The sequence below is a fragment of the Aspergillus clavatus genome, genomic scaffold, assembly GCF_000002715.2.
Source record: "Aspergillus clavatus NRRL 1 1099423829750 genomic scaffold, whole genome shotgun sequence".
NCBI lineage: Eukaryota > Fungi > Ascomycota > Eurotiomycetes > Eurotiales > Aspergillaceae > Aspergillus > Aspergillus clavatus.
This window is the reverse complement of record NW_001517110.1, coordinates 817,051-835,963: the sequence shown is the minus strand read 5'-3', so window position 1 is coordinate 835,963 and position 18,913 is coordinate 817,051. Positions and strand designations below refer to the sequence as shown.

Below are 18,913 nucleotides of genomic sequence, written 5' to 3'. Positions count from 1 at the left end.
TCCCCATGTCAGCATGGTGTGTCTTGGAGTAAGTACTCCGTAGTCAAGCGGATGAGACGGTTCTTAGTGAGAAAATTCTCCAGGGACCACTTGAACTGAAGGATGAGAGTAATCCTTATTCTGATTGAGGATAGTGGATTGGCTGGCGTTATTAGCAGATGCTGATGGGAATGGTCATCATGCATGGATGTCTCAATTGACACGGCGAGTGACCAATGTATGCCGATCACCAGCTTCGGGCCATTTTCCCGATGTAGTTGACTAAGGCAGGTGAGATCGGAGACGAAGGATCATTCTGTGAGACTGTGAGTCTGTGACAGTGTGACTAAAGTAGTAGCAGTGCTTAGATAGTTACTATCTAGATGGTTTACTACTGTGTACTATCCTAAAAAGAAGGAGTGTCATCCGCATAAAAAAATACATGATGATTCAGATTATTCAACCAGCTCCTCAGACCCTGATGTACAGTAAAAAAAAATATTCATCCCGATTGACTCTGTAGCTAACTAAATCTTATTCCCATGGTCATCCAACTGTTCGCTATCCTCATCCATCTCGGCCCACTTCGTCTTGCCGTCCAGGATTTCGATACATCGTTCTCCGTAGAAGATATGACCACTGCGAGCCGAGGTCAGCTGAAACATGTCTTCGGACAAAGTTAGCGATACATACTCTGGTGCAAACGCCTCCCTCCACTTCTGGTGTTCCTCGTCGGACTCGCCGACTTGAATCGCCTCCGGGAAAATTAGACATACATTCCGCCCCTCGTCCAGGAGGGGCGTGCGGCAGAATGAACAAGAGACCTTGGTCGGGACTTCGTAGTCTCGGGTGCGGTGGGCGGAGGAATAGAACGAGAGTCCACTGGCTCCCTTGTCGAAGGTGAGGTCGGACTTGTGGAAGATGGCGGCCCATTGGAATGGAGCACCTGTTGAGTTGGTGATCAGTATACGATGACTGCTATACTATATCCGCCTTTTGCCATCACGGAGAATGATTATCGGGACCGAACTAAGGTCAACGCTCACCGTGCATGACTTGGCATCCCCGACAATGACAGTACTTGGCCTTGAGCGGCTTGTCGCGACTGATTCTGTAGGAGACCTGACCACATTGGCATTTGGCACGCCACTTCACGGGCCCGAACTCTTCAGGTGACTGGATCCTATACGGCGGACAGTGCTTCCAGTCGTCTTCCTGGCTGTGTTCGGAGGGTGGATTGGTGGCATTGGGCTTGGGTGGCAGAGGCGAGCCTCTATCTGGTGCATCTCCCGCCATCTCCTGACAGACGACCTGAAAGCGAATCGACGAAAGATTTGCTAGTGTACGAAGTACTAGTGGGCGACTGATTGCTGTTTGGCGTGACCAGTGTGTTGCAGCCGCGAGAGAAAGCGAACCGTGTGCAGAGCAGGAAGGTATTTGAGGATCTGCGAGCAACACTGGGAGGTCTATTTGAGGTTCGTTCTCCCCCTTCCCCCAAGCAGTGTCTTCAAGCCTCTTATATCATCGACAATCTCTGTCTTCTTCTTGTTGTCGCGTTTCTTGCATGCATCCAACGAGCCATGATGTCATGACGATGTCAAGCTGAATATGACCATCTCAACCATACATCGAGACCCCCAATTTTCCTGATAAAACTCGGTCAAATCCAGGAACAAGAACCTTATTGAGGATGTGTTTTTTTTCTTGATTTGGGGGCTGGTCACATGCAATGTTTGTCCAGAGCGGCGATATGGCCAGCCAACTGGCAACTGGCTGAATTTGCTAAATGAAAGTCGGACAACCACCAGCCCGGTGATGGATCATATAGATGGTGGAATAAGCATCCTGACGGAATTTGTTTGAGTAGACTTCGAGAGAGAGCCTATAGAGAGATCATCGGGTGATCGGACTCTGGGAACCATGTCGGTGGACGATTGTCATTGAGCCACTGTTCATACTGTGCCGAGTTAATCATCCATGTTAATCAATCTTAATAAAACAAAAAAGAAAAAGAAAAGAAAAGAAAAGAAAGACCGCGATTCTTATTAAGATCGAGGTTCCAGAACTTCAGGCTCATCCCCGTCGATAAAAGCCAGGAATAAGAGCCCATTTGGAGCAAAGACTGTAGTTCAACTGTTCAAGGGCTGAAACAGTGAAACACCACACGGAGAGACTGAGAGAGAGACTCCAGCAGTCCAGCTAACTACACAGTAACTAGCTCATTATTGAGCTGCTATCGAACTAACTAATTAACGGCCACGGTTGAAACACCCACCAGTGTGTTTCGTGGAAAGGCCCCTGAGTCTTGGCCGCACTATTGAAGTCTCCAGGATGATGAAACGCTGGAGATCCGAGTCATGGGCCAGTGTGATTCCAGGTTGTATCTACAATTCATCCTCCGTAGGATCTATCTAGTAATGTGATTGTGACTGCTGGATTGCTCCAGCGTACATTCAAACGGAGGTTGGGAGTGACTGGAACGATAAAAATAAACCCAAAGCATTCTTTGGGCAGGGTGTAGAATCCCATTTCCCAGCAGCCATTCAAGTCCAGTCCAGCCAGCCAGCCAAGAAGACCCCAAGATAAAGAAAAGCCTCCAGCGCCTCTGGATGCGCTCTGTTAGGCTCGATGGTTCCTGAAGCTCCACGGGAATATGCATGAAAGAGGGAGACAGTCAGACAGAGTCAAGGACCAGAGTTAAGTTTACCAGTCATCACAGTCCGATTGTTATTTGTACCGGCCTCTTCCATCCCATCTGGCAATATCAAGCTAAAGCTCCTCGTACTTCCTGATCCTCAGTTTCTCACTTTAGCCATTATTCTTATTCTTCTTATTCACTCTCTCTCCCTTTCTCCCTTCCTCTCTCTCTCTCTCTCTCTCTCTCTCTTTTCTTCAAATAAGTGATAGTCTCAGATCTCTCCAGTCTCCATCGTTTGATTTGAACACCTCGCTTACCCTTTAGTTTGGTCCATCGTCCACCTCCTTCATATCCATTTAATTTTACCTTCCATTGATTATTTTTTTTTCCCTTTTTCGGCCATCATTATCATCATCATTATTCTTCTTCTTATTATTTCACCCCCTGAACGACGACTTACTCCTCCTTATCAATGTGTCCTCCCTCCCCTTCGACACCCCGCCTGAAGCACTAAACCACTCTTACCATGGGCTTCTTAGACCGGCTTCGCAGGCGCTCCAAAAGCCATAGCCGTGTGGGGAATGCCGCCAGCTACGAACATCTCCGCATCGCGTCCGATTCTCACAACCCCATTCCTCCAGTTCCCTCGCGACGACGACAGCAGGATTTCACAAGGAACCTCCCCCGACCCGTCCTCGCCCGCATCTTGGCCTCGGTCTGTCCTCATGCCGCCGATCACAGCTATGCAACCTCGGAAGAGTCCATGACCGAAGATGGCTGCATGCTCTGTGACATGCGTGACCTGGCTCATTGTGCGATGGTGTGCAAGCAGTGGTATTCGGAAGCTCAAGCTCTACTGTGAGTGTGCTTTTGTCTTTTCTGAGAAGGTTCTCGATTTGCCTTGCTCCGGCTAATTGTGGGGGAATTTTTTTTTTCTCGCGTTGCAGTTACTCCAATGTCCGCATCGACGCCGTCCATTACTGTGAACTCGAAGTCCTATTAGCGGCCCGACGAAAGCGCCGTTCCTTCTTTGACCGCAATGGCGACCCCATCGATGCTCCGCAGGCCCGATTGGAGCTGTTCATGCGCTCCGTGCGACAATCATACGAGCTGGGAGGTCTGGTCTTGTCATTGCGAATGCCTTATATGACCCGCGAAGCTACCAAGGCGGGTATCGCTCGCACAGTGTCGGTGTGTCCCAACCTCCGGTATGTGGACTTGCCGGTGGGTATATTCAGTGATGACCCGTCCTGCTTGGCCTTGAAGCAAGAGCTCATGGCCCGCTGCCCCGATATCCGCCGCATGAGCTACCGCCACGGCGCCGAAGGGAGCTTCTCTCAGTTACCGGGCTCGCAGCGATGGATGAACTTGGAGATTTTAGAGCTGTCACGCTTGCAGATCGAGCCCAGCATTCTGCGCTTCGCTCTGGGCTCGTTTCCTCGCCTCCGCGAATTGACCCTAGAGGAGCTCCCCTGGCTTGATGACTCCGCCTTTGCGCAGACTCAATCCCTGCCTCCCTTCCCAGCCGTACAACGGCTCACCCTTCGAGACACCCCGAACGTCACGGCAAGCGGGCTTGCCGCGTTCTTTGCCCTCCCCATCAATCGCAAATCTCTCCAGTTCCTGACCCTCTCGTCCACGGGAGTGCTCCCCTCCGCTCTGTATCAGATTCTCTCTTCGGCACCAAATCTCCAGGGACTCTCAGTCATCCAGGAAGTCTCGCGATCCTTCCCTACCGAGCAGATACCACCGTTGACATCTACCTCGCTGAGCATGTTGCATTACGAAATCACTTCGTCGAACTCATCGTTCGGCCTGCCCCCGGTTGCAGGCTCATACTACACCTATTTGATTTCCTCTCTCATGACCAATGCTCTCCCGGCTTTGCGCGATCTCTACGTTCGCGATGCCAGCTTCCCGGAGGCGTTGTTACTCGCCCCTCCGCCTCGGCTTTTCGGAAGAGGTGAACGCGGACCACAATCTTTCGGCGGTGGTCTCTCACAGCCGCTTAATGTATACAGCAAAGGCCTGGATGAACTGGAGTGGAACTTCACGCCGTACGAACCACCCCAGACGCGAGGCCGACGGGACAGTACTACCCGGCCGGTGAGCCTCCATGATGCGCAACTAAGTCGGACTTGGGGTGGTGATGCGCGCAAGAGTGTGCTTGTCGGAAACGGTTTTGGCGGCTTCTTGGCGATTCCTGTAAATGAAGAGCGTCCCAAGAGCAGCGGAGGTTGGAGGCGTGACAGTCGAGGAGACTTGTGGCGGTAATTGTGGATGGAGTGAAAGATGAAGAATTAACCCTGTGATCTAAGTGCTATAACGACGAGCAATGGAGTAATGGGCTGATGAGAATATATATACCCTGGTCGAGATTTGGTTGTGCTGTTGTCTTCGATGGACAAATTCCACCCGCCTCCTTCCACTTATGGCAAGGCTGTTTGTTACAAGGCTTCGTTCTCGTCCTTCAGCTCTTTGACTTCTCCCATATATTTGATCACTATGCATCCATTTTGTCTTCTTAGGCCATAGTACCGAGTGGAGCCTCTGATTGCTTCAGCACTTGACGCTTCCGTTTGAAAGGAGCGAAGCATGAGTGTAACACCCCCAGATACCGATGATCCTGTCGACGTTGGCGACGAGAGTCAGACAGAATGCGAGTTTAATGGAGATCTTCGGCACATCTACGGCGTGAAATCATCCATCGCATCGTATGCCTTGTGAGTCCTTGTATCCGGACAATTGCTAAAAGTATCCCCCAAAGTCTCGTAGGCAACCCCAAATACAGCGATTTCGAGATCCTCGCCGGCGACAAGGTCTTTCCCGCCCACAAAGCGATCGTCTGCTCGCAGTCGGAGTTCTTTGCCAAAGTCTTCGATTCTCACTTTTCCGTTGGTTCTTCAACTCTTCTCCTTGATGTCGACATGGCTAATATTTAGGCCTGCCAGGAAGCACACACAGGACGTATCAAGCTGCCGGACCATCCACTCATTGTCCGTATACTGCTCGACTATCTGTATACCAGCAGCTATACCTTTTATCTCGACTATCATTTCCCCGCGTCATTCTTAGCGGAAGGACAAAGCCCACCAGACGATTTTATCGGTTGAGTCAAGCCCAGGTGTTTCTATTGAAGCTCGAGCGCTAACATCATGGCAACGCCAGATCGTCTGCACTGCTGCGAATTGTCTATCCATATCCACGTATTCCTCCTTGCGGACCGCCTCCTCATAAGAGGGCTGAAGCATCTCGCTAGACATAAGTTTACCGAATCTCTAGAAAGGGCGTCCTTTCCGACTGTGTTTCCTCGCGTCGTCCGAGAAGTATATGCAATGACAACGGCCCATCATCGACTGTTGCGCAAAGCAGTTGTGAATTTCACGGTGGAGGTTTTGAGATGCGAGACCGAGAGAGGTCACTTCGATTTCAACTTCCCCAGGCATATCCTCGAGGAGATTCCCGAGTTTACGCAGGACTTGACGACGAAACTCGTTGATGAATGGGTTGAAGATGAGAAGCATAGGGGGGTTGATTTGATGCAACTTGCCGAGTCCTTTCGTCTCTGTTAGTCTGCGCAGAGAATGGCCTTTTGTTGGACATAGAAGCGTTGATTAATATCACATTGGCGAAATTACTAGGATGGGCACGTCAGAATCAGAGTCGCTGACTCCATGGAGGCCAATATTATAGTCCCCGTGGCCTCTCGAATGGAAGAAAGCATTGCGAGTCGTTTTAGGAATCAAATGTGTACATAGAACATTTCACTTTGTGAAGCTTGGAGTCAATTTTGGATTGGGTCTGTCTCATTTGGGTCTCAAATTTCTGATAACTCTTGTCACATTTTGAGAAAGTCTTGATGATGCTGCAGGCTCATGGCTAACCTTTTCATACTGTCATTCTTCGCATCGCTGAACTCCCAGGTCAAGCTGCGGACAGGAACAATCGCACCTAGCATCCTTTTCCAACAAGCAAGGCTGCAACATCATGACTTTCCAGGGTGACAGTGTAGTGATCCCGCACGCATCCCAAATCCTTACCCGTCCACACATCGGTCACACGGAAGCCCGTTTGCCGTCTCCCCTTTCTTCCAAGCGCGTCCTTCAATTCCGGAATCTCCTTCCACACAGCGGTGCGCGTCTGCCTGCTCCCTTCTGAATTCAGCATCAGCACCAACGTCCCATCCAGCGTCGAAGATGGCCCGGACCAGTATTCTGCGGGGTGGGCCGGGTCAAACGTCCAGTCAGGACTATAGCCCCATTTATAGGGATATGCAGGACGACCGATGACGGGGTCCTGATGGAACGCAATGAGGTATTTATTCAATAGTATTTCGAGGTGAGCGGGATCAATGCCGTCGAGCTTATGGCAGTCAGCGTGGCCTCACAAGATCCATGGTAATGATAAGCAAAGCAAAGCGAAGGACGGACGTACAGCAGTACCGATGATCAAGGGCGATTTCATCGCCGCCCACAGCGCAAAATGCGCTCTATTCTCCGCCAAAGTAAGGTCCCCATTACCAACTTCCAGCATATCTGGGTCTGAGTGACCCCAGAAATCGACGTGATTCAGCAGGAAGGAGTTTTCATTGGCGATGGCCGCGATGCGGTCCCAGGATGCTGCCGTGCGTCAGAAGAAAAAAAAATAGGCCATAAGGGATTGGGGGAGCGAGGCATCTCAACATACGCGTGATATCGCCCGACATCCGCCAGGAGTTACCCGTGGCATTACCCCAGGCACTCACATCCGCCTGGCCCCATTCGCAGAGGGAGTAGAAGATGGTATGCTCGACGCCGAGCAAGGCGTCGCGCATACGCTGGTGCCGCTGGGCTGTCAGGGATGTGCTCCAGTCGTAGCCTTGCGGCGCTGGGTTCTCGTTATCGGGGCAGGTGCCGTTGGTCGAGGCGCTGCCGGGGTCGGGGACGCAGAATGTATACGCATCTGTCCAGTTGGAGGGGACGCCGCAGTTGTCGTATTTCAAATCTAGGGCATAGTAATCAGCTAGATCCTATGCTGGAGCAGACGGGACGCGGAACAGACAGTCAATGCCCCATTCCGCAAAGGTTTGGGCATCAATCTCCTCGTAGCCCAGACTGGCAGGGTATCCAGCACAGGTCGTCAAGCCGGCACCTAGGATCCTGTCAGCTCGCTCGCTTGGAAGAAACACAACTCTACCCGAACATACTGCTATAGATCCCAACCTTCAACCCAAGATCGTGGATTCTGTCCGCAACACCCGCAATGCCGTCGGGAAACTTCGCCGGGTCCGGGACAATGCGCTTCGTGGTTTTGTCACGTCCGCTCTTGACGGACCAGCAATCATCGACTACACTCGTTTCAGTTACCACGGCACACCCAATTAGAGATCATCGAAGAGGCAGCCACTCACTGTTGATGTACTCATACCCCAAGTCCTTCAGACCGAGATTCACAATCTCCTTTGCCGCCGTCATGATCTTCGCGTCGTCGATGTCGCAGCCAAATGCGTTCCAGGAGTTCCAGCCCAGCGCGGGCAGTTTACCCTAAGGATATCAGCTTCAGCTCCGGCTCCGGCTCCAGCTTCACTGCCCGGGGGGGAAGAAGGAAGCCCTACCACGCCATCCGGTCTAACCAGCGCATTTGCGCTCCAGAGACAAGAAACCAGTACTACCGCTGCCGCAAGCGGGAGATGAAACCTCGACATTGTGATTCTTGTCAGTACACCTGGGTGTCTACACGGTACTGGTTAACCATCAAGCAGATCAGAGCGGAGCAGAGCAAAGCTAACCTAAGCTCTCTCTCTCTCTCTCTCTCTATATATATCCCTTATCCCTCCTTCCCCACAACCAACCAACAAGTTTCTCATTGCCCCCAACTGCAACTACAAATCTGCAAGGAAGGCCCGCGAGCAAGCATGATATCAGCAAATTCTCACCTACTCCGCATCTGCAAATCATCTCCAGTAGACCCCCCCCTTTTACTTTGCACCAATCACTCAAGCATGAGCTTTCTCCGCCGGAGAAATCCACAAAAATAACCCCAATTTCCAAAATGGTGACTTGTTTCGTTTCCCCGTGGAGGCGCGAGTCACGGCTGCAACCGTTGCATGCATGACAAGGACGGAGACCGGGGGAGACCGGGGGAGACAGGCAGGGGGGGATATGCGGAGGGCACACCGTGCTGAAATGAGTAGGAGGAGCGTGCATATCTACTCCAACACGTACTGCGTGCAGCCTACAGGGGTTTTGGTGAAGAGTGTGGGGTAAGCTCTGTTGAACAGGTAAGTACATGGACTCGCTTGGATGGGAGTCAAGGGGAATTACCCGGTGGGCAGAAGCTATTACCTCCCATATTGGGTGAATCTATGTGTAGTTTGGGACGGGGTAAGCCACTTGGTCTTTCGCACTGTGAAAGTGTCCATAGAATCGCCTGCTGACCATCAACCAGATACAAGACCACAAAGACGAATGCGATGGATAGATTAGAATTAGAAATGCAGTTGTTTGTCTAAAACCCCCGCTCGCTGGCTGTTGGTGGTTCTCTGTATCGACCAACCCAGGACCCTCTCTTCTCTTCTCATGATACATGTCTATCGTGAATTCATTAGTCGTACAACAATACCCGCTGGCGCTAATCCATCGCGTTTTTTACACTCGATTATATCCTCCCTGTTGATTTTTGTCTTCTGCAGACCGGACGATTCCAACTTTTGCCTGTGCCAATTATTGAAGAGGGAGAAAAGGAGACGAAAACGAAATAAAGTGAATCAGGTGAGTAGGGCTATTGGGCTGGAGTGCCCAGAATCAATGATCGTGCTTGTTGAGGGTCTGTTCCCAGGACGCTGATTAGGTATTCAATGCTACGCCCGATTAGTAAATGGGCTCTTAAAAGGTGGCGATGCTAAGAGGGGATCGACTCACCTAGCTTCAGAAGCGAGTCTCCGCTTCTCTTTCTGAAATTCCTGCTGACACGCTTCCCAGGCCGTTGCACGTTCTTGGGGAAGGACAGTCTTGACTCGGAGCTTGAAGGAGGCGCTCACCGGCCGATGATCAGAGGCTCGGACCTCGAGCCGTCGGTAGTCTAGCTGCTTGATGCGGCCGAGACCTCTGTAGAGAATGCGGTCACACCAGGCGGGGGATCGTTTCTTTTCACTCGTGTCATACTCGTCTGTACCGACATCGTACTTGTATGTCGGTGCAAAGGTGATTGGGGCCTCGGTGAACGATCGAAGACGGAAGCCAGGGTTCTTTCGCCGTGACGCAAGCAGCTGGTCTCGGTCTAGCAACTTGGCGAGATTGTTGTTGCGGATATCCTCAATGATCACGTTTCGGGGGATCGAATCAATGCGATAATTGAGATCGCCATTCAAAATACAAATCTCATGGTCCATGATCATTGACCCATCACCGCCGCTCACAAAGTGATTGGCTCGAGTGGTGAGGCTGCTCTCAGCGGGAAGCGACTCGGACTCCAGAATAGCTGCGATATCGTTATTGCGGTGAGCCGTTTGTGTCTGGCCAGCTGCCAAGTGGCAATTGACGAGGCAGAAGGAACTGTCGTCGAGAACGAAGCGAAGGATCAAGGCGCCCTAAAGAGTCAGAAAACAGCTCAAACAATCAACATAGATACCACACACCTTGTTTCCATGCAATCCACCCATACCACGCTTCACCTCTGCAGCTCCAACATTCTTGATCCGCTGCCGTTCTTTGTGCTTGACGAAAACGCAGGTAAAAAGGCCGATAAGATTGGCCGAGTGAAGCAGAACATACGACTCGTCGAGAGGCATGCAATCGTTGATGCAGCGCGTCAGATGCTCCATCCAGACCCGGTACTGACGGCTCATATGCTCCTTCTCGCCACTCTCTTTCTTCTTGCTTCCCAGAAGCAAACTCTCTAAGAGGAGGTCAAGGTATGCTCAAACCATAATGATACTCATGGATGCAGTACTTACTGGCTGTGATTTTCTTGTTCTCCAAATCAACAAGCTCTTGGAAGCCGAAAATCAAAATCTCGGGTGGGTTCTCCGGACGAATTGCATCCTGGATGAATGTGCTGGAACGGACAGTGCCTGGTGTGGAAGCTCCCGCATTCCAAGTCATGACCACAGCCGAGATCTCGCGGAATTTGCAAAACTCAACGTCTCTGCTTTGCATGCGTAATTCTACTGTTGTCAGTAAACATATTCATCCTTCGAGGTCATTCATTACTCACCGAGCCAGTCATCCTCCAGCATGCCATCCCATAGTCGGATACAATTGTCGTCTCCAAGTGAGGTAACCTGCAGTCGATTCATAGTCCAGACACTGCTGGTATCTAGCAAGAAACTCGAGACAGGACTCTCGTGCGCTCGCCAGTCCTTCTTTACCAGCCACGGGTTGGTGCGGGTGTCGTACACATAGATCATACCAGTTTTGTAGGCCGCCCAAAGATAGTCGCCAACCACCCCCAAGCAGTTGATCTTGTAAACACTTACATTGACAACTGCCAGACACGTGTAATCAGTTGGAGAGTACACAGTAACCTTGCCGTCTGCATGGCCCAGATACACACGTCCGCCGTCCTTGGTCGTATAGGCTCCAGAGGTGACATCGCCGGTGTGCTGGGAGCCCAATGGTTTCTTCAAGACTTTGAACGAGACATCATCGTGTGCGTTGGGGCGATAAACCTGGACCTCCTTGCCCGTGGCCAGCCAGAGGGTATCACCAATAACCATGGAGAATGTGTGTCCCCGGGTAACACGATCATAAGGGTTGTGATAGCTATATTGAAGATTCGGAGCGCCAGACTCGTCCGGTGGCCATACGAGCAAACGCCCCTCATCGTCAAGGGTCCACATCTCCTTCTTGTGGCGGAGAATCTTTATTACCTCGCGTCGCGACGGATACGACCGTGTGGCAATGAGGGACCGAGTAGAGATGTCGACTTCATGGATTTCACCAGTACTCATGCCCAGCCACAACCGCTGTCCCTCATCGTCTAAGCCTGTACCTGGCTTGAAGGCTATTGATAGACTCTTGACAGTCTCCCCGTGACTGAGGCTCATAATCTGTTCGCCAGTGGTGAGGTCCCAAACTCGGGTGAGATACCCTGTCGTACAGACATATTTTCCGCACACGTCCATCAGACGCGTGTCGTATCTGGTATGGATTTCCCTCGGCCCATCTCTGAGGAGAGGCGGCCGACGGTTTGCTTGGGATGCATCGGGGTAATCTGTTCGTGAGATTGTTGGCTCTTCTACGGGTTCCTCCTCAGTCATCTCCGCGCGACTAATATGCCGTTCGGGCACCGGAGGCCCTTGAGGCAGTTTCAGTTCTCTAGGAAATGACGGCTGTCGTTGGATTTGTGTTGGCGTGTGAGCGTCCTTTTGAGGTACTTGAAACGATTGTGGCCTTGATGTCGGCGCAGCATTCGCAGCACTATCCAAGTGTGGCGACGGACGGGCGGGAGACACACCACCCCTCCGTACCACTGATGGATGTCGTGGGGGGAGATTGGGACGCTCAGTTGGGGTATCTATCGAATGAAGTCTATGGGCAGAGAGCGGCGCAGCTGACAGCGGCTCCGATTGTTTAACTGGGTGTGATGGAATCTGCACCACCAATGGTTTCGTATCTCGGGTGGGTTCCGGAATCGGTTGTCTTCGCGAAAACCCAAGCTCACGTGCATCTCGGAGAGCATGTGCTGTCGGGGCCGGTGATCTTTCATCGAAGGACATGCGGCTGGGAGGTTCGGTCTCTCGTCGGGAAGGAGATCGCGGCAACAGTGGGCGACTAGCAGATGAGAATTTCGGAGGTGACTTCTCAGGGCTGCTAGGGGGCGTACTGAACGGTGATATCCGGTCCTCCTCTGCCGTTCGTTCAGGCCGAGGGGCCAGAGTCGCGCCATCATGGGTGGTTAGCGCTGCCGGCTTCGCAGGGACCTTCGGCTTATCCGCTCGGTTCGCAGGAGGAGGTAACGAAGCGCTCTTCGGCTTTCGATCCAGTGAGCTGTCGCGCACGTAGCCTCCCGAAGGTGAATGCGCTGGCGATAGGTGACCGGGCCTCTGTTGGCTTGTCGAGAAGTTCGGGGTAGTCGGCCGGTTGGCTGGCGGGGGTAATGACCCCCGGGAGGGGTTCGGAGGACTGCGCGACGTCCTGGTATCGAGAACATGATCGTGTTGCTCCGCGGAGCCAAACCCTCGCGGGGGCGATCGAGGTGAGTCGACGGTCAACGTCGGTGCCAATTGCGGGGACGAGTGGAAGTTCATCGACATGGGCCTGTTCTGGCGGCTGCCTGGAGATCTTCCGGGAGATCCGCGCCGCGGGAGAAGGCCGTTCGCATGGTCATATCGCGGAGTGCTCTGTGAGTTCGCCGTCGGTAGCCAAGGGGAACTGGGACGGTGTAGATCGAGCGAAACTCGCGAGGAGCGCGCATCGTCAACGGGATCGGGGGTTCTCAGGAACACAGTTGAATCTCGGGGACCATTGGTGAAGGTGGACGGGGATCGACGATGGGATAGATTCTCAAAATGCGAAAGTAGTGAAGAGACCGGTCTCTGAGAGTTCGTCAATTTTAGTAAGAGTTATGCAACCAGCATACAAAAACGGAGGTCTGCGAGGTTCTTACAATGGGAGCATTATCCGTGCTCTGCTTGTCCTTGCCGTTTCCCTCCATGACCACAACGACAGATCGGGCACGCGAACGGAAATGGGATATAAACCATATGCTCCTTGAATTATGTTTGTCTGTAGAGCCTAAAATTGGAAGAAACAAGCCACCGTCTAGCTATCAAAGATCAATCCAGGAGAAGAAGCCGAAAAAATATACCGACAATAAAAGATTGTGGCGGGTGGTTGGAGAGGCTTGGGCGGAAGCGGTCAGGGTGCTGGCGATAAAAGGCAGCTGGACAGGGGGCGAGGACAGATCGAGGGTGGAAAGACGATCAGGCCGAATGGATGGTCAGAGACTCAATATATCGGAGACCGAGAGCTCGAAACGGTGGTGATATTCGGGAGCTGGGAAGCGTCCAGAGTCCAGACGAGTGAAAGACGGGGGATGAAGATGACGATCAAAGGGAGACAGGGGGGCGGTGCAAACGCGCGTGTGGGGGAGTTGAGGATGACGATTTAACAGGCGGGGCTGAACAAGTGGGAAAAGAGAGAGAGAGAGAGAGAGAGAGAAGAAAAGAAGGATCAATAAAGGAGACCAAGAAGGAGGAGGAAATCAGATCCGTCAATCAGTCATAAATGAATGAATGAGATGAGTGACAGAAGAACAAACAAGGGCGATCCATAGACAGACAGAAAGAGAGAGAGAGAGAGAGAGAGAGATTGATCCATCGATCCATCGCAGATGCAGCAATAATAATAAATGCAACTCCCATCAGCCAAGCCTTTATTTTTAGCTTCTTTTTTTGTCACTTTCTCAACGCCAGCAATATCCTTCGATTGATACTCATACTTGTATATTTCCTCCTTTTTCGTCTCAGTCTCATCCATAATTTGATACATCTCATCATGTGGTAAATAATCCCCCAAATCCCTCCTATCCATCACAGCGATCTCACTCTAACCTCGACGTAGCAAGCACATCCTCAACGCCCAGGTATCCATCCGCTCTCCCTGCTGTAAGTCAAACATCACCCTCACCCCGTATAACTCTAATAATCCTGTCGAAAACAGGTCGAAAATGGTTCGACTGCGCCGAATGCCACCAAGAACAAGAACCCCACCCGCTCGCCAAATCCACCGAAATGGTACCTCGATCTCTCCTCATACCTTGTCTTCAGTCTCGATAACAACCATCTCTAAAATGTCTGCAGATATTCGCCTGTAAAAAGTGCAAAAAGTGTTTCCGGAAGGACGCCACTGAGTTCGACGAGAGGTACGCCTGCTAGGAGCTCGACGCACCAGATTTGCAGTGGGATAACCCGAGTGTTGACCGGACCGATAGTGACGAATACTGCCCGCACTGCGATAACCATTTCGTGATCGACGCCTTGACTCCTAAGGCTGCGCTGCAGGTCGAGGGCGAGGATGCCCGTGTAGATGCCAGGTATGCCGCTTACAAAGCCTCACTCACCTCTTCTGGAATATCTCTTGCCCGAAGCGGGAGGATGAATCCTTGGTGGTGCTAACCGGACTTCCTCAGAATGATCAAGGACGACCGTGTGCGTGGACATAACGAACGATCGATATTCAGCGCCAAAGATGCGGCGGATCGTCTGGGCTAAGTTGCGAAAATTGGAATTGGGGGTACGCGCGACGGCTTACGAAAATTACGATCTAATGCTCACATATTCACCTCATCTTCACATACATATCTACCAATAGAGTTCGATTGCATATACGAAGATCTCAAAAAGTCGACGGCAATCGCCCGGAGGTAGGAAGAGATTGAAAAATGGAGGGGGAAAAGAAAGGTGTAATCAGATCTCGTAATTCGACGTATCCCACGTATACTTCCTCTACCTAATATTGCCTCACTCAGTCGGCCGACTCCCGAGTCGACTCGGTGGTCTCTCCGCCGCCGGGCCGCGTGAGGATGGCCGCGGTCGTGGTCCCTGTCCGGCCGGTCTTCTTCTTCGCTGCCTCTTCCTGCTTCTCCGTCTCTATGCTCTTGACATAAGCCTCGATCTGCTCGTCGGGAAGCATCTCAAGCGCCTTGCCAGGAGCCATAATGGCCACCTCGATGTTCTTCGCACCCGTCTGCACAACCTCCAACAGCGACTTGATGGTAAGCTGGATCGTCTGCTCCTGGTCCATATCATCCTGGTGGTTACGCTCCAAAAACTCCCGCACGGTCTTGCTAGAGCGGCCGATGGCATTTGCTTTCCTGTGCACAGCCGTTCAGTCAGCACCCTCCAACATCCTTTGCAGCAATAGGGAGACAGAAGCCAACATACCAAGCAGAATAGATGCCCGATGGCTCGGTCATGTATAGTCGAGGGACCTTGTCATTGGGATCAAATCCTACAACCAGAGTACTAATACCGAAAGGTCTGACACCACCGCTCTGTGTGTACCGCTGCTGCACGCCAGCGATGTATTTGGTGATGTATTCGATGGTAACGGGGTCCTCAACGGTCAATCGGTGCGACTGGGCTTCTAATCTAGCCTTGTCGATGAGGATACGAGCGTCGGCATTCAAACCGGCGAAAGCGAGGACGGCGTGGTTGTCCAGCAGGGCGATCTTGGAGGGTGTGATACGGGTATCTTGCAGCTTGAGGGCGGAGCGCTTCTCGCAGCCCAGAACGACAACATCTTTGCCTTTTACTCCAACAGCGCAGGTTCCTGTATCGGAAAACAAAGGGAGACAGATTAGCTTGGTTATGATCTGGGTATACAACCTCCCGCTCGGGTCAAACAACTCACCTCTCTTCACAGCTTCCATAGCATATTCCACCTGGAAGACATGCCCGTCAGGGCTGAAATCATGGTCAGATAGCTGCGATCATAGCTTAAACACTCCAAACGCTCATACCTAAACACTATATTTCTGTTAGACCAAGGTGTTCTCCGAAACAAGGACGCCAGAAGCTCAGGTAGCTAAGCTGCCTTACCTGAAAGAGCTCGATCATATCCGGACATTATGAGCTGTGAGAGACGCTGAGATTACGAGAAAAGCTGAAGATAAGAAATTCAACGATAGAGAAATAGATGTAGAGAGCGTAGAAGATGGCTCGATTTGTTGACTGTTGGAAAACTGAGGGTGCTGTCCTTCGTCTTGGGGTGATGACGGGATGGAGGTGGACGCGAGTCCCGCGGCTGCCTCCAGAGCTCCCAGGCGCTAGCCGCGCGGTTATTGGCCAGTGGACATCATACAGAAACGGGAAACACCTTAATAGACCATCAACCAACACCCACTGTGTTGACTTGCAGGTGTCTCGTTAATAGTAATTACCCAAGTCATGAGAAGTTCGCATCGACATTATGTGAGGGCTAACAGAACCCCCAGGAATACCAGGCTACCATCGCTACTATAATCCCTACCACTGGTTTACCTCATATATATCCTTCCGAGCCCAGTAGAGTACGGAAATCAAGATCACCTTTCCACCAAAGTCCCTCCATCTTTGCGATGTCCCCAATGCTTCCCCCTTGATTGACTCAAAGCAGTCACCACCATAGTTGCTGCGTCATTCCAATGCCCGTATTCAACCGCGCAATCATCCTTGTACAAGACATCCCTGGCGCAGCGGGAGGAGCCTTTGCCATCTAGTGTCCAAACAACTCATATCTCCAGGGAAAAAGAAAGGATTCTCGAAATTACTTCAAGCTGACAGCATGGCTCTACCCATATCGACATCTTGCCAACTGTCTAAATGGTGCAACGCCCAGATGAATCCAAAGAAGCACTTATCGAAGCCCAAATAAGTGAATGATCTGGCGAAATGCAACCCGAACATGGAATACCTGACGCCTTGCAATCTGCGTCGGCTATATTAGATGCCAGAACGCGCGAGCGAAGGCTAGACTTACTATCAGATCAGATCGCTGCAGCCGATCTTTCTCTGGAAGCTACGTGACGGTATGCAATCGACATGGCATACGACGAACACTTTATGGTGAGCCTGTCTAAAGAAATGTGCCAGGCCAAGAATACCCCCATTGCCTCCATTCAGGACAACATGAGCACCGGAAGCCGCAGGATGGTTAGGCACCGCCTATATGTATCTTCACGCCGAAAGGATCAATAATCTACTATGTATGCCGGTGATAGAACCATAAGCAGTGATTGACCAAAGACATCTTATTAGGATATAAGTACTAGATTCAGGAGAAGTAGGACTTTGTGAGGTACATACCTCTACTGTAAGCTCGCAATATCGATGCAGTTCTGGTCTTCCAGGTTCTATCCGGCTAGATCGGTGCAGGCTGCAAACATGGCCGATTTGGGGATCTTCGCGGGAGGCGAACCGAAATAAAGGTATCTTCCACTGCCGTTGTAGGCGACCGAGGAACTTGAAGCGGATAGGGCAGTCATCATGATGGTACCTATATCTGTATTCCACTGATGGTAAGGGTGTTTAGCGTCCTGATTCAGACCCCAACATGTATAGCCAACGGGTTCAAACCAGGGGCTCCATAAGTGATAGACTACGGTCTGCGGTTGTCGCTTAGTAGTTAAGTGCTCGGGGAATTTGCAACGAGATCAACATACTAACGTGATATGATCTGACTTAGGGTATAAGTATGGGCTCGCGAGAGAATGATAAGATGATAGCCAAAACAACTGAAGCTGTGATGCCACTCCGACCCAGTATGTCTTTCGCATTGCATTTACCTCCATGCTACCAATATGCACTGTAATCTAGCTTCGCGTGAAGGTAGGCCTATCTCTTAGGATGCTTTTATCATCAAGTAATGCATGCCAGATTAATACATCTTCTATGCTCAATTCTCCTTGTGACTTGTTGTTGCTATACCTAACAACTTCGCGCGCGTCGCAAAATTCATTCTGAAGCAGCCACCACAGAGATGTCAATCAGCATATCCCGCCCGGCACTGCAGACATACTCGACGGGTTTCCATAGAAAACCCCAAAGGGAAGCTCTAGGTGAGCACCTCCAAGGTCCAGATGGCCAGAATAACGAGCCCTTGGGGTACACTAGCTGATCTGACGATCAAGAGAAGGGAGATGTAAATGACAATAATAACCGTAATTATGATATAATTCTGCTGAGAGCAGATCTCAAGTACAACTGGTGAGCAATCAGCAATCCTCCTGAGGCAGGCGTCGTGCATTTTGGGCACTCTACTTTAGTACTCAACGCTGTGTAGGCAGCTGAGAAGACATTGGTGTGTGTGGCTCAATGTGTAAAGTGAGGACATAGATCGGCAGGTTGAAAGATTCGGAAATAGTAGAAGAACGAATAATATCCTTGCATGGTGACAACATAATCCTCTTTTCCTCTTCCGTGGTTATATTGCTTTCTTTTCGGCTGTGATATGTCTTTGCTGCTACTAGACGAATAGTAGGAAGAGCTTCCTATCCCTACCTATTGCTCATCTGCTCTCCGACATGCATCTGGATGCATCATTCGCCTCAGATAATCAACCTACTTATGCCCTATGGAGACCATAGCGTCTGAGGTGTCTCAAGCTGACTTTATCCTTGCTATTCCTCCTGCTCGAGCCTCTACTCCTAAAATAGGCCTGACCGCCTGGTCTGGCGTGTTCGATTTGTTTCTCCTCTCTCTGACAACCAGGGGTTCTCTACCGCGTTCGGGGCATATAGCAGTCTGACCTGCTACACACCAGTTTCCCACCCCGCATGGCCTGGCGTGGCCCAGCAAGTACCTTCTTCTTAGTCTCTACTGGCGTTACTGCCTTT

At 51.2% G+C, this 18,913-nt stretch overlaps 7 protein-coding genes across 7 annotated transcripts, besides 9 other annotated features; 3 read left to right on the top strand and 4 right to left on the bottom strand.

Moving 5' to 3' along the window:
- Positions 1-506: 506 nt before the first annotated feature.
- On the bottom strand, positions 507-1,275 carry ACLA_003160 (GFA family protein; the record flags this gene model as incomplete). Its single annotated transcript, XM_001276329.1, has 3 exons — positions 507-618; positions 673-925; positions 1,026-1,275. 3 exons carry the CDS (start codon positions 1,273-1,275, stop codon positions 507-509), a joined length of 615 nt encoding a protein of 204 aa, XP_001276330.1.
- A 704-nt stretch (positions 1,276-1,979) lies between these two features.
- Positions 1,980-2,010: a microsatellite.
- An 806-nt stretch (positions 2,011-2,816) lies between these two features.
- Positions 2,817-2,866: a microsatellite.
- Positions 2,818-2,866: a microsatellite.
- Positions 2,867-3,143: 277 nt separating this feature from the next.
- Positions 3,144-4,891, top strand: ACLA_003150 (F-box domain protein; the record flags this gene model as incomplete). The annotated part of the gene is made up of 2 exons (XM_001276328.1): positions 3,144-3,475; positions 3,565-4,891. The coding sequence occupies 2 exons, from the start codon at positions 3,144-3,146 to the stop codon at positions 4,889-4,891; spliced, it is 1,659 nt and encodes a 552-aa protein (XP_001276329.1).
- A 321-nt stretch (positions 4,892-5,212) lies between these two features.
- On the top strand, positions 5,213-5,559 carry ACLA_003140 (BTB/POZ domain-containing protein; the record flags this gene model as incomplete). Its single annotated transcript, XM_001276327.1, has 2 exons — positions 5,213-5,340; positions 5,385-5,559. The coding sequence occupies 2 exons, from the start codon at positions 5,213-5,215 to the stop codon at positions 5,557-5,559; spliced, it is 303 nt and encodes a 100-aa protein (XP_001276328.1).
- Positions 5,560-6,568: 1,009 nt separating this feature from the next.
- On the bottom strand, positions 6,569-8,300 carry ACLA_003130 (glycoside hydrolase family 27 protein; the record flags this gene model as incomplete). The annotated part of the gene is made up of 7 exons (XM_001276326.1): positions 6,569-6,979; positions 7,052-7,236; positions 7,304-7,600; positions 7,658-7,747; positions 7,803-7,943; positions 8,007-8,139; positions 8,211-8,300. 7 exons carry the CDS (start codon positions 8,298-8,300, stop codon positions 6,569-6,571), a joined length of 1,347 nt encoding a protein of 448 aa, XP_001276327.1.
- An 89-nt stretch (positions 8,301-8,389) lies between these two features.
- Positions 8,390-8,411: a microsatellite.
- Positions 8,412-8,718: 307 nt separating this feature from the next.
- Positions 8,719-8,743: a microsatellite.
- Positions 8,744-9,376: 633 nt separating this feature from the next.
- Positions 9,377-13,252, bottom strand: ACLA_003120 (putative inositol polyphosphate phosphatase; the record flags this gene model as incomplete). Its single annotated transcript, XM_001276325.1, has 6 exons — positions 9,377-9,455; positions 9,517-10,184; positions 10,233-10,492; positions 10,551-10,760; positions 10,811-13,133; positions 13,205-13,252. 6 exons carry the CDS (start codon positions 13,250-13,252, stop codon positions 9,377-9,379), a joined length of 3,588 nt encoding a protein of 1,195 aa, XP_001276326.1.
- A 481-nt stretch (positions 13,253-13,733) lies between these two features.
- Positions 13,734-13,758: a microsatellite.
- Positions 13,735-13,758: a microsatellite.
- A 113-nt stretch (positions 13,759-13,871) lies between these two features.
- Positions 13,872-13,908: a microsatellite.
- Positions 13,885-13,908: a microsatellite.
- A 186-nt stretch (positions 13,909-14,094) lies between these two features.
- ACLA_003110 (CHY zinc finger protein) lies at positions 14,095-14,810 on the top strand (the record flags this gene model as incomplete). The annotated part of the gene is made up of 6 exons (XM_001276324.1): positions 14,095-14,099; positions 14,161-14,204; positions 14,260-14,333; positions 14,400-14,461; positions 14,531-14,632; positions 14,729-14,810. The coding sequence occupies 6 exons, from the start codon at positions 14,095-14,097 to the stop codon at positions 14,808-14,810; spliced, it is 369 nt and encodes a 122-aa protein (XP_001276325.1).
- Positions 14,811-15,063: 253 nt separating this feature from the next.
- Positions 15,064-16,167, bottom strand: pre6 (proteasome core particle subunit alpha 4; the record flags this gene model as incomplete). Its single annotated transcript, XM_001276323.1, has 5 exons — positions 15,064-15,412; positions 15,483-15,870; positions 15,952-16,004; positions 16,061-16,067; positions 16,140-16,167. The coding sequence occupies 5 exons, from the start codon at positions 16,165-16,167 to the stop codon at positions 15,064-15,066; spliced, it is 825 nt and encodes a 274-aa protein (XP_001276324.1).
- Between the last annotated feature and the right edge of the window lie 2,746 nt (positions 16,168-18,913).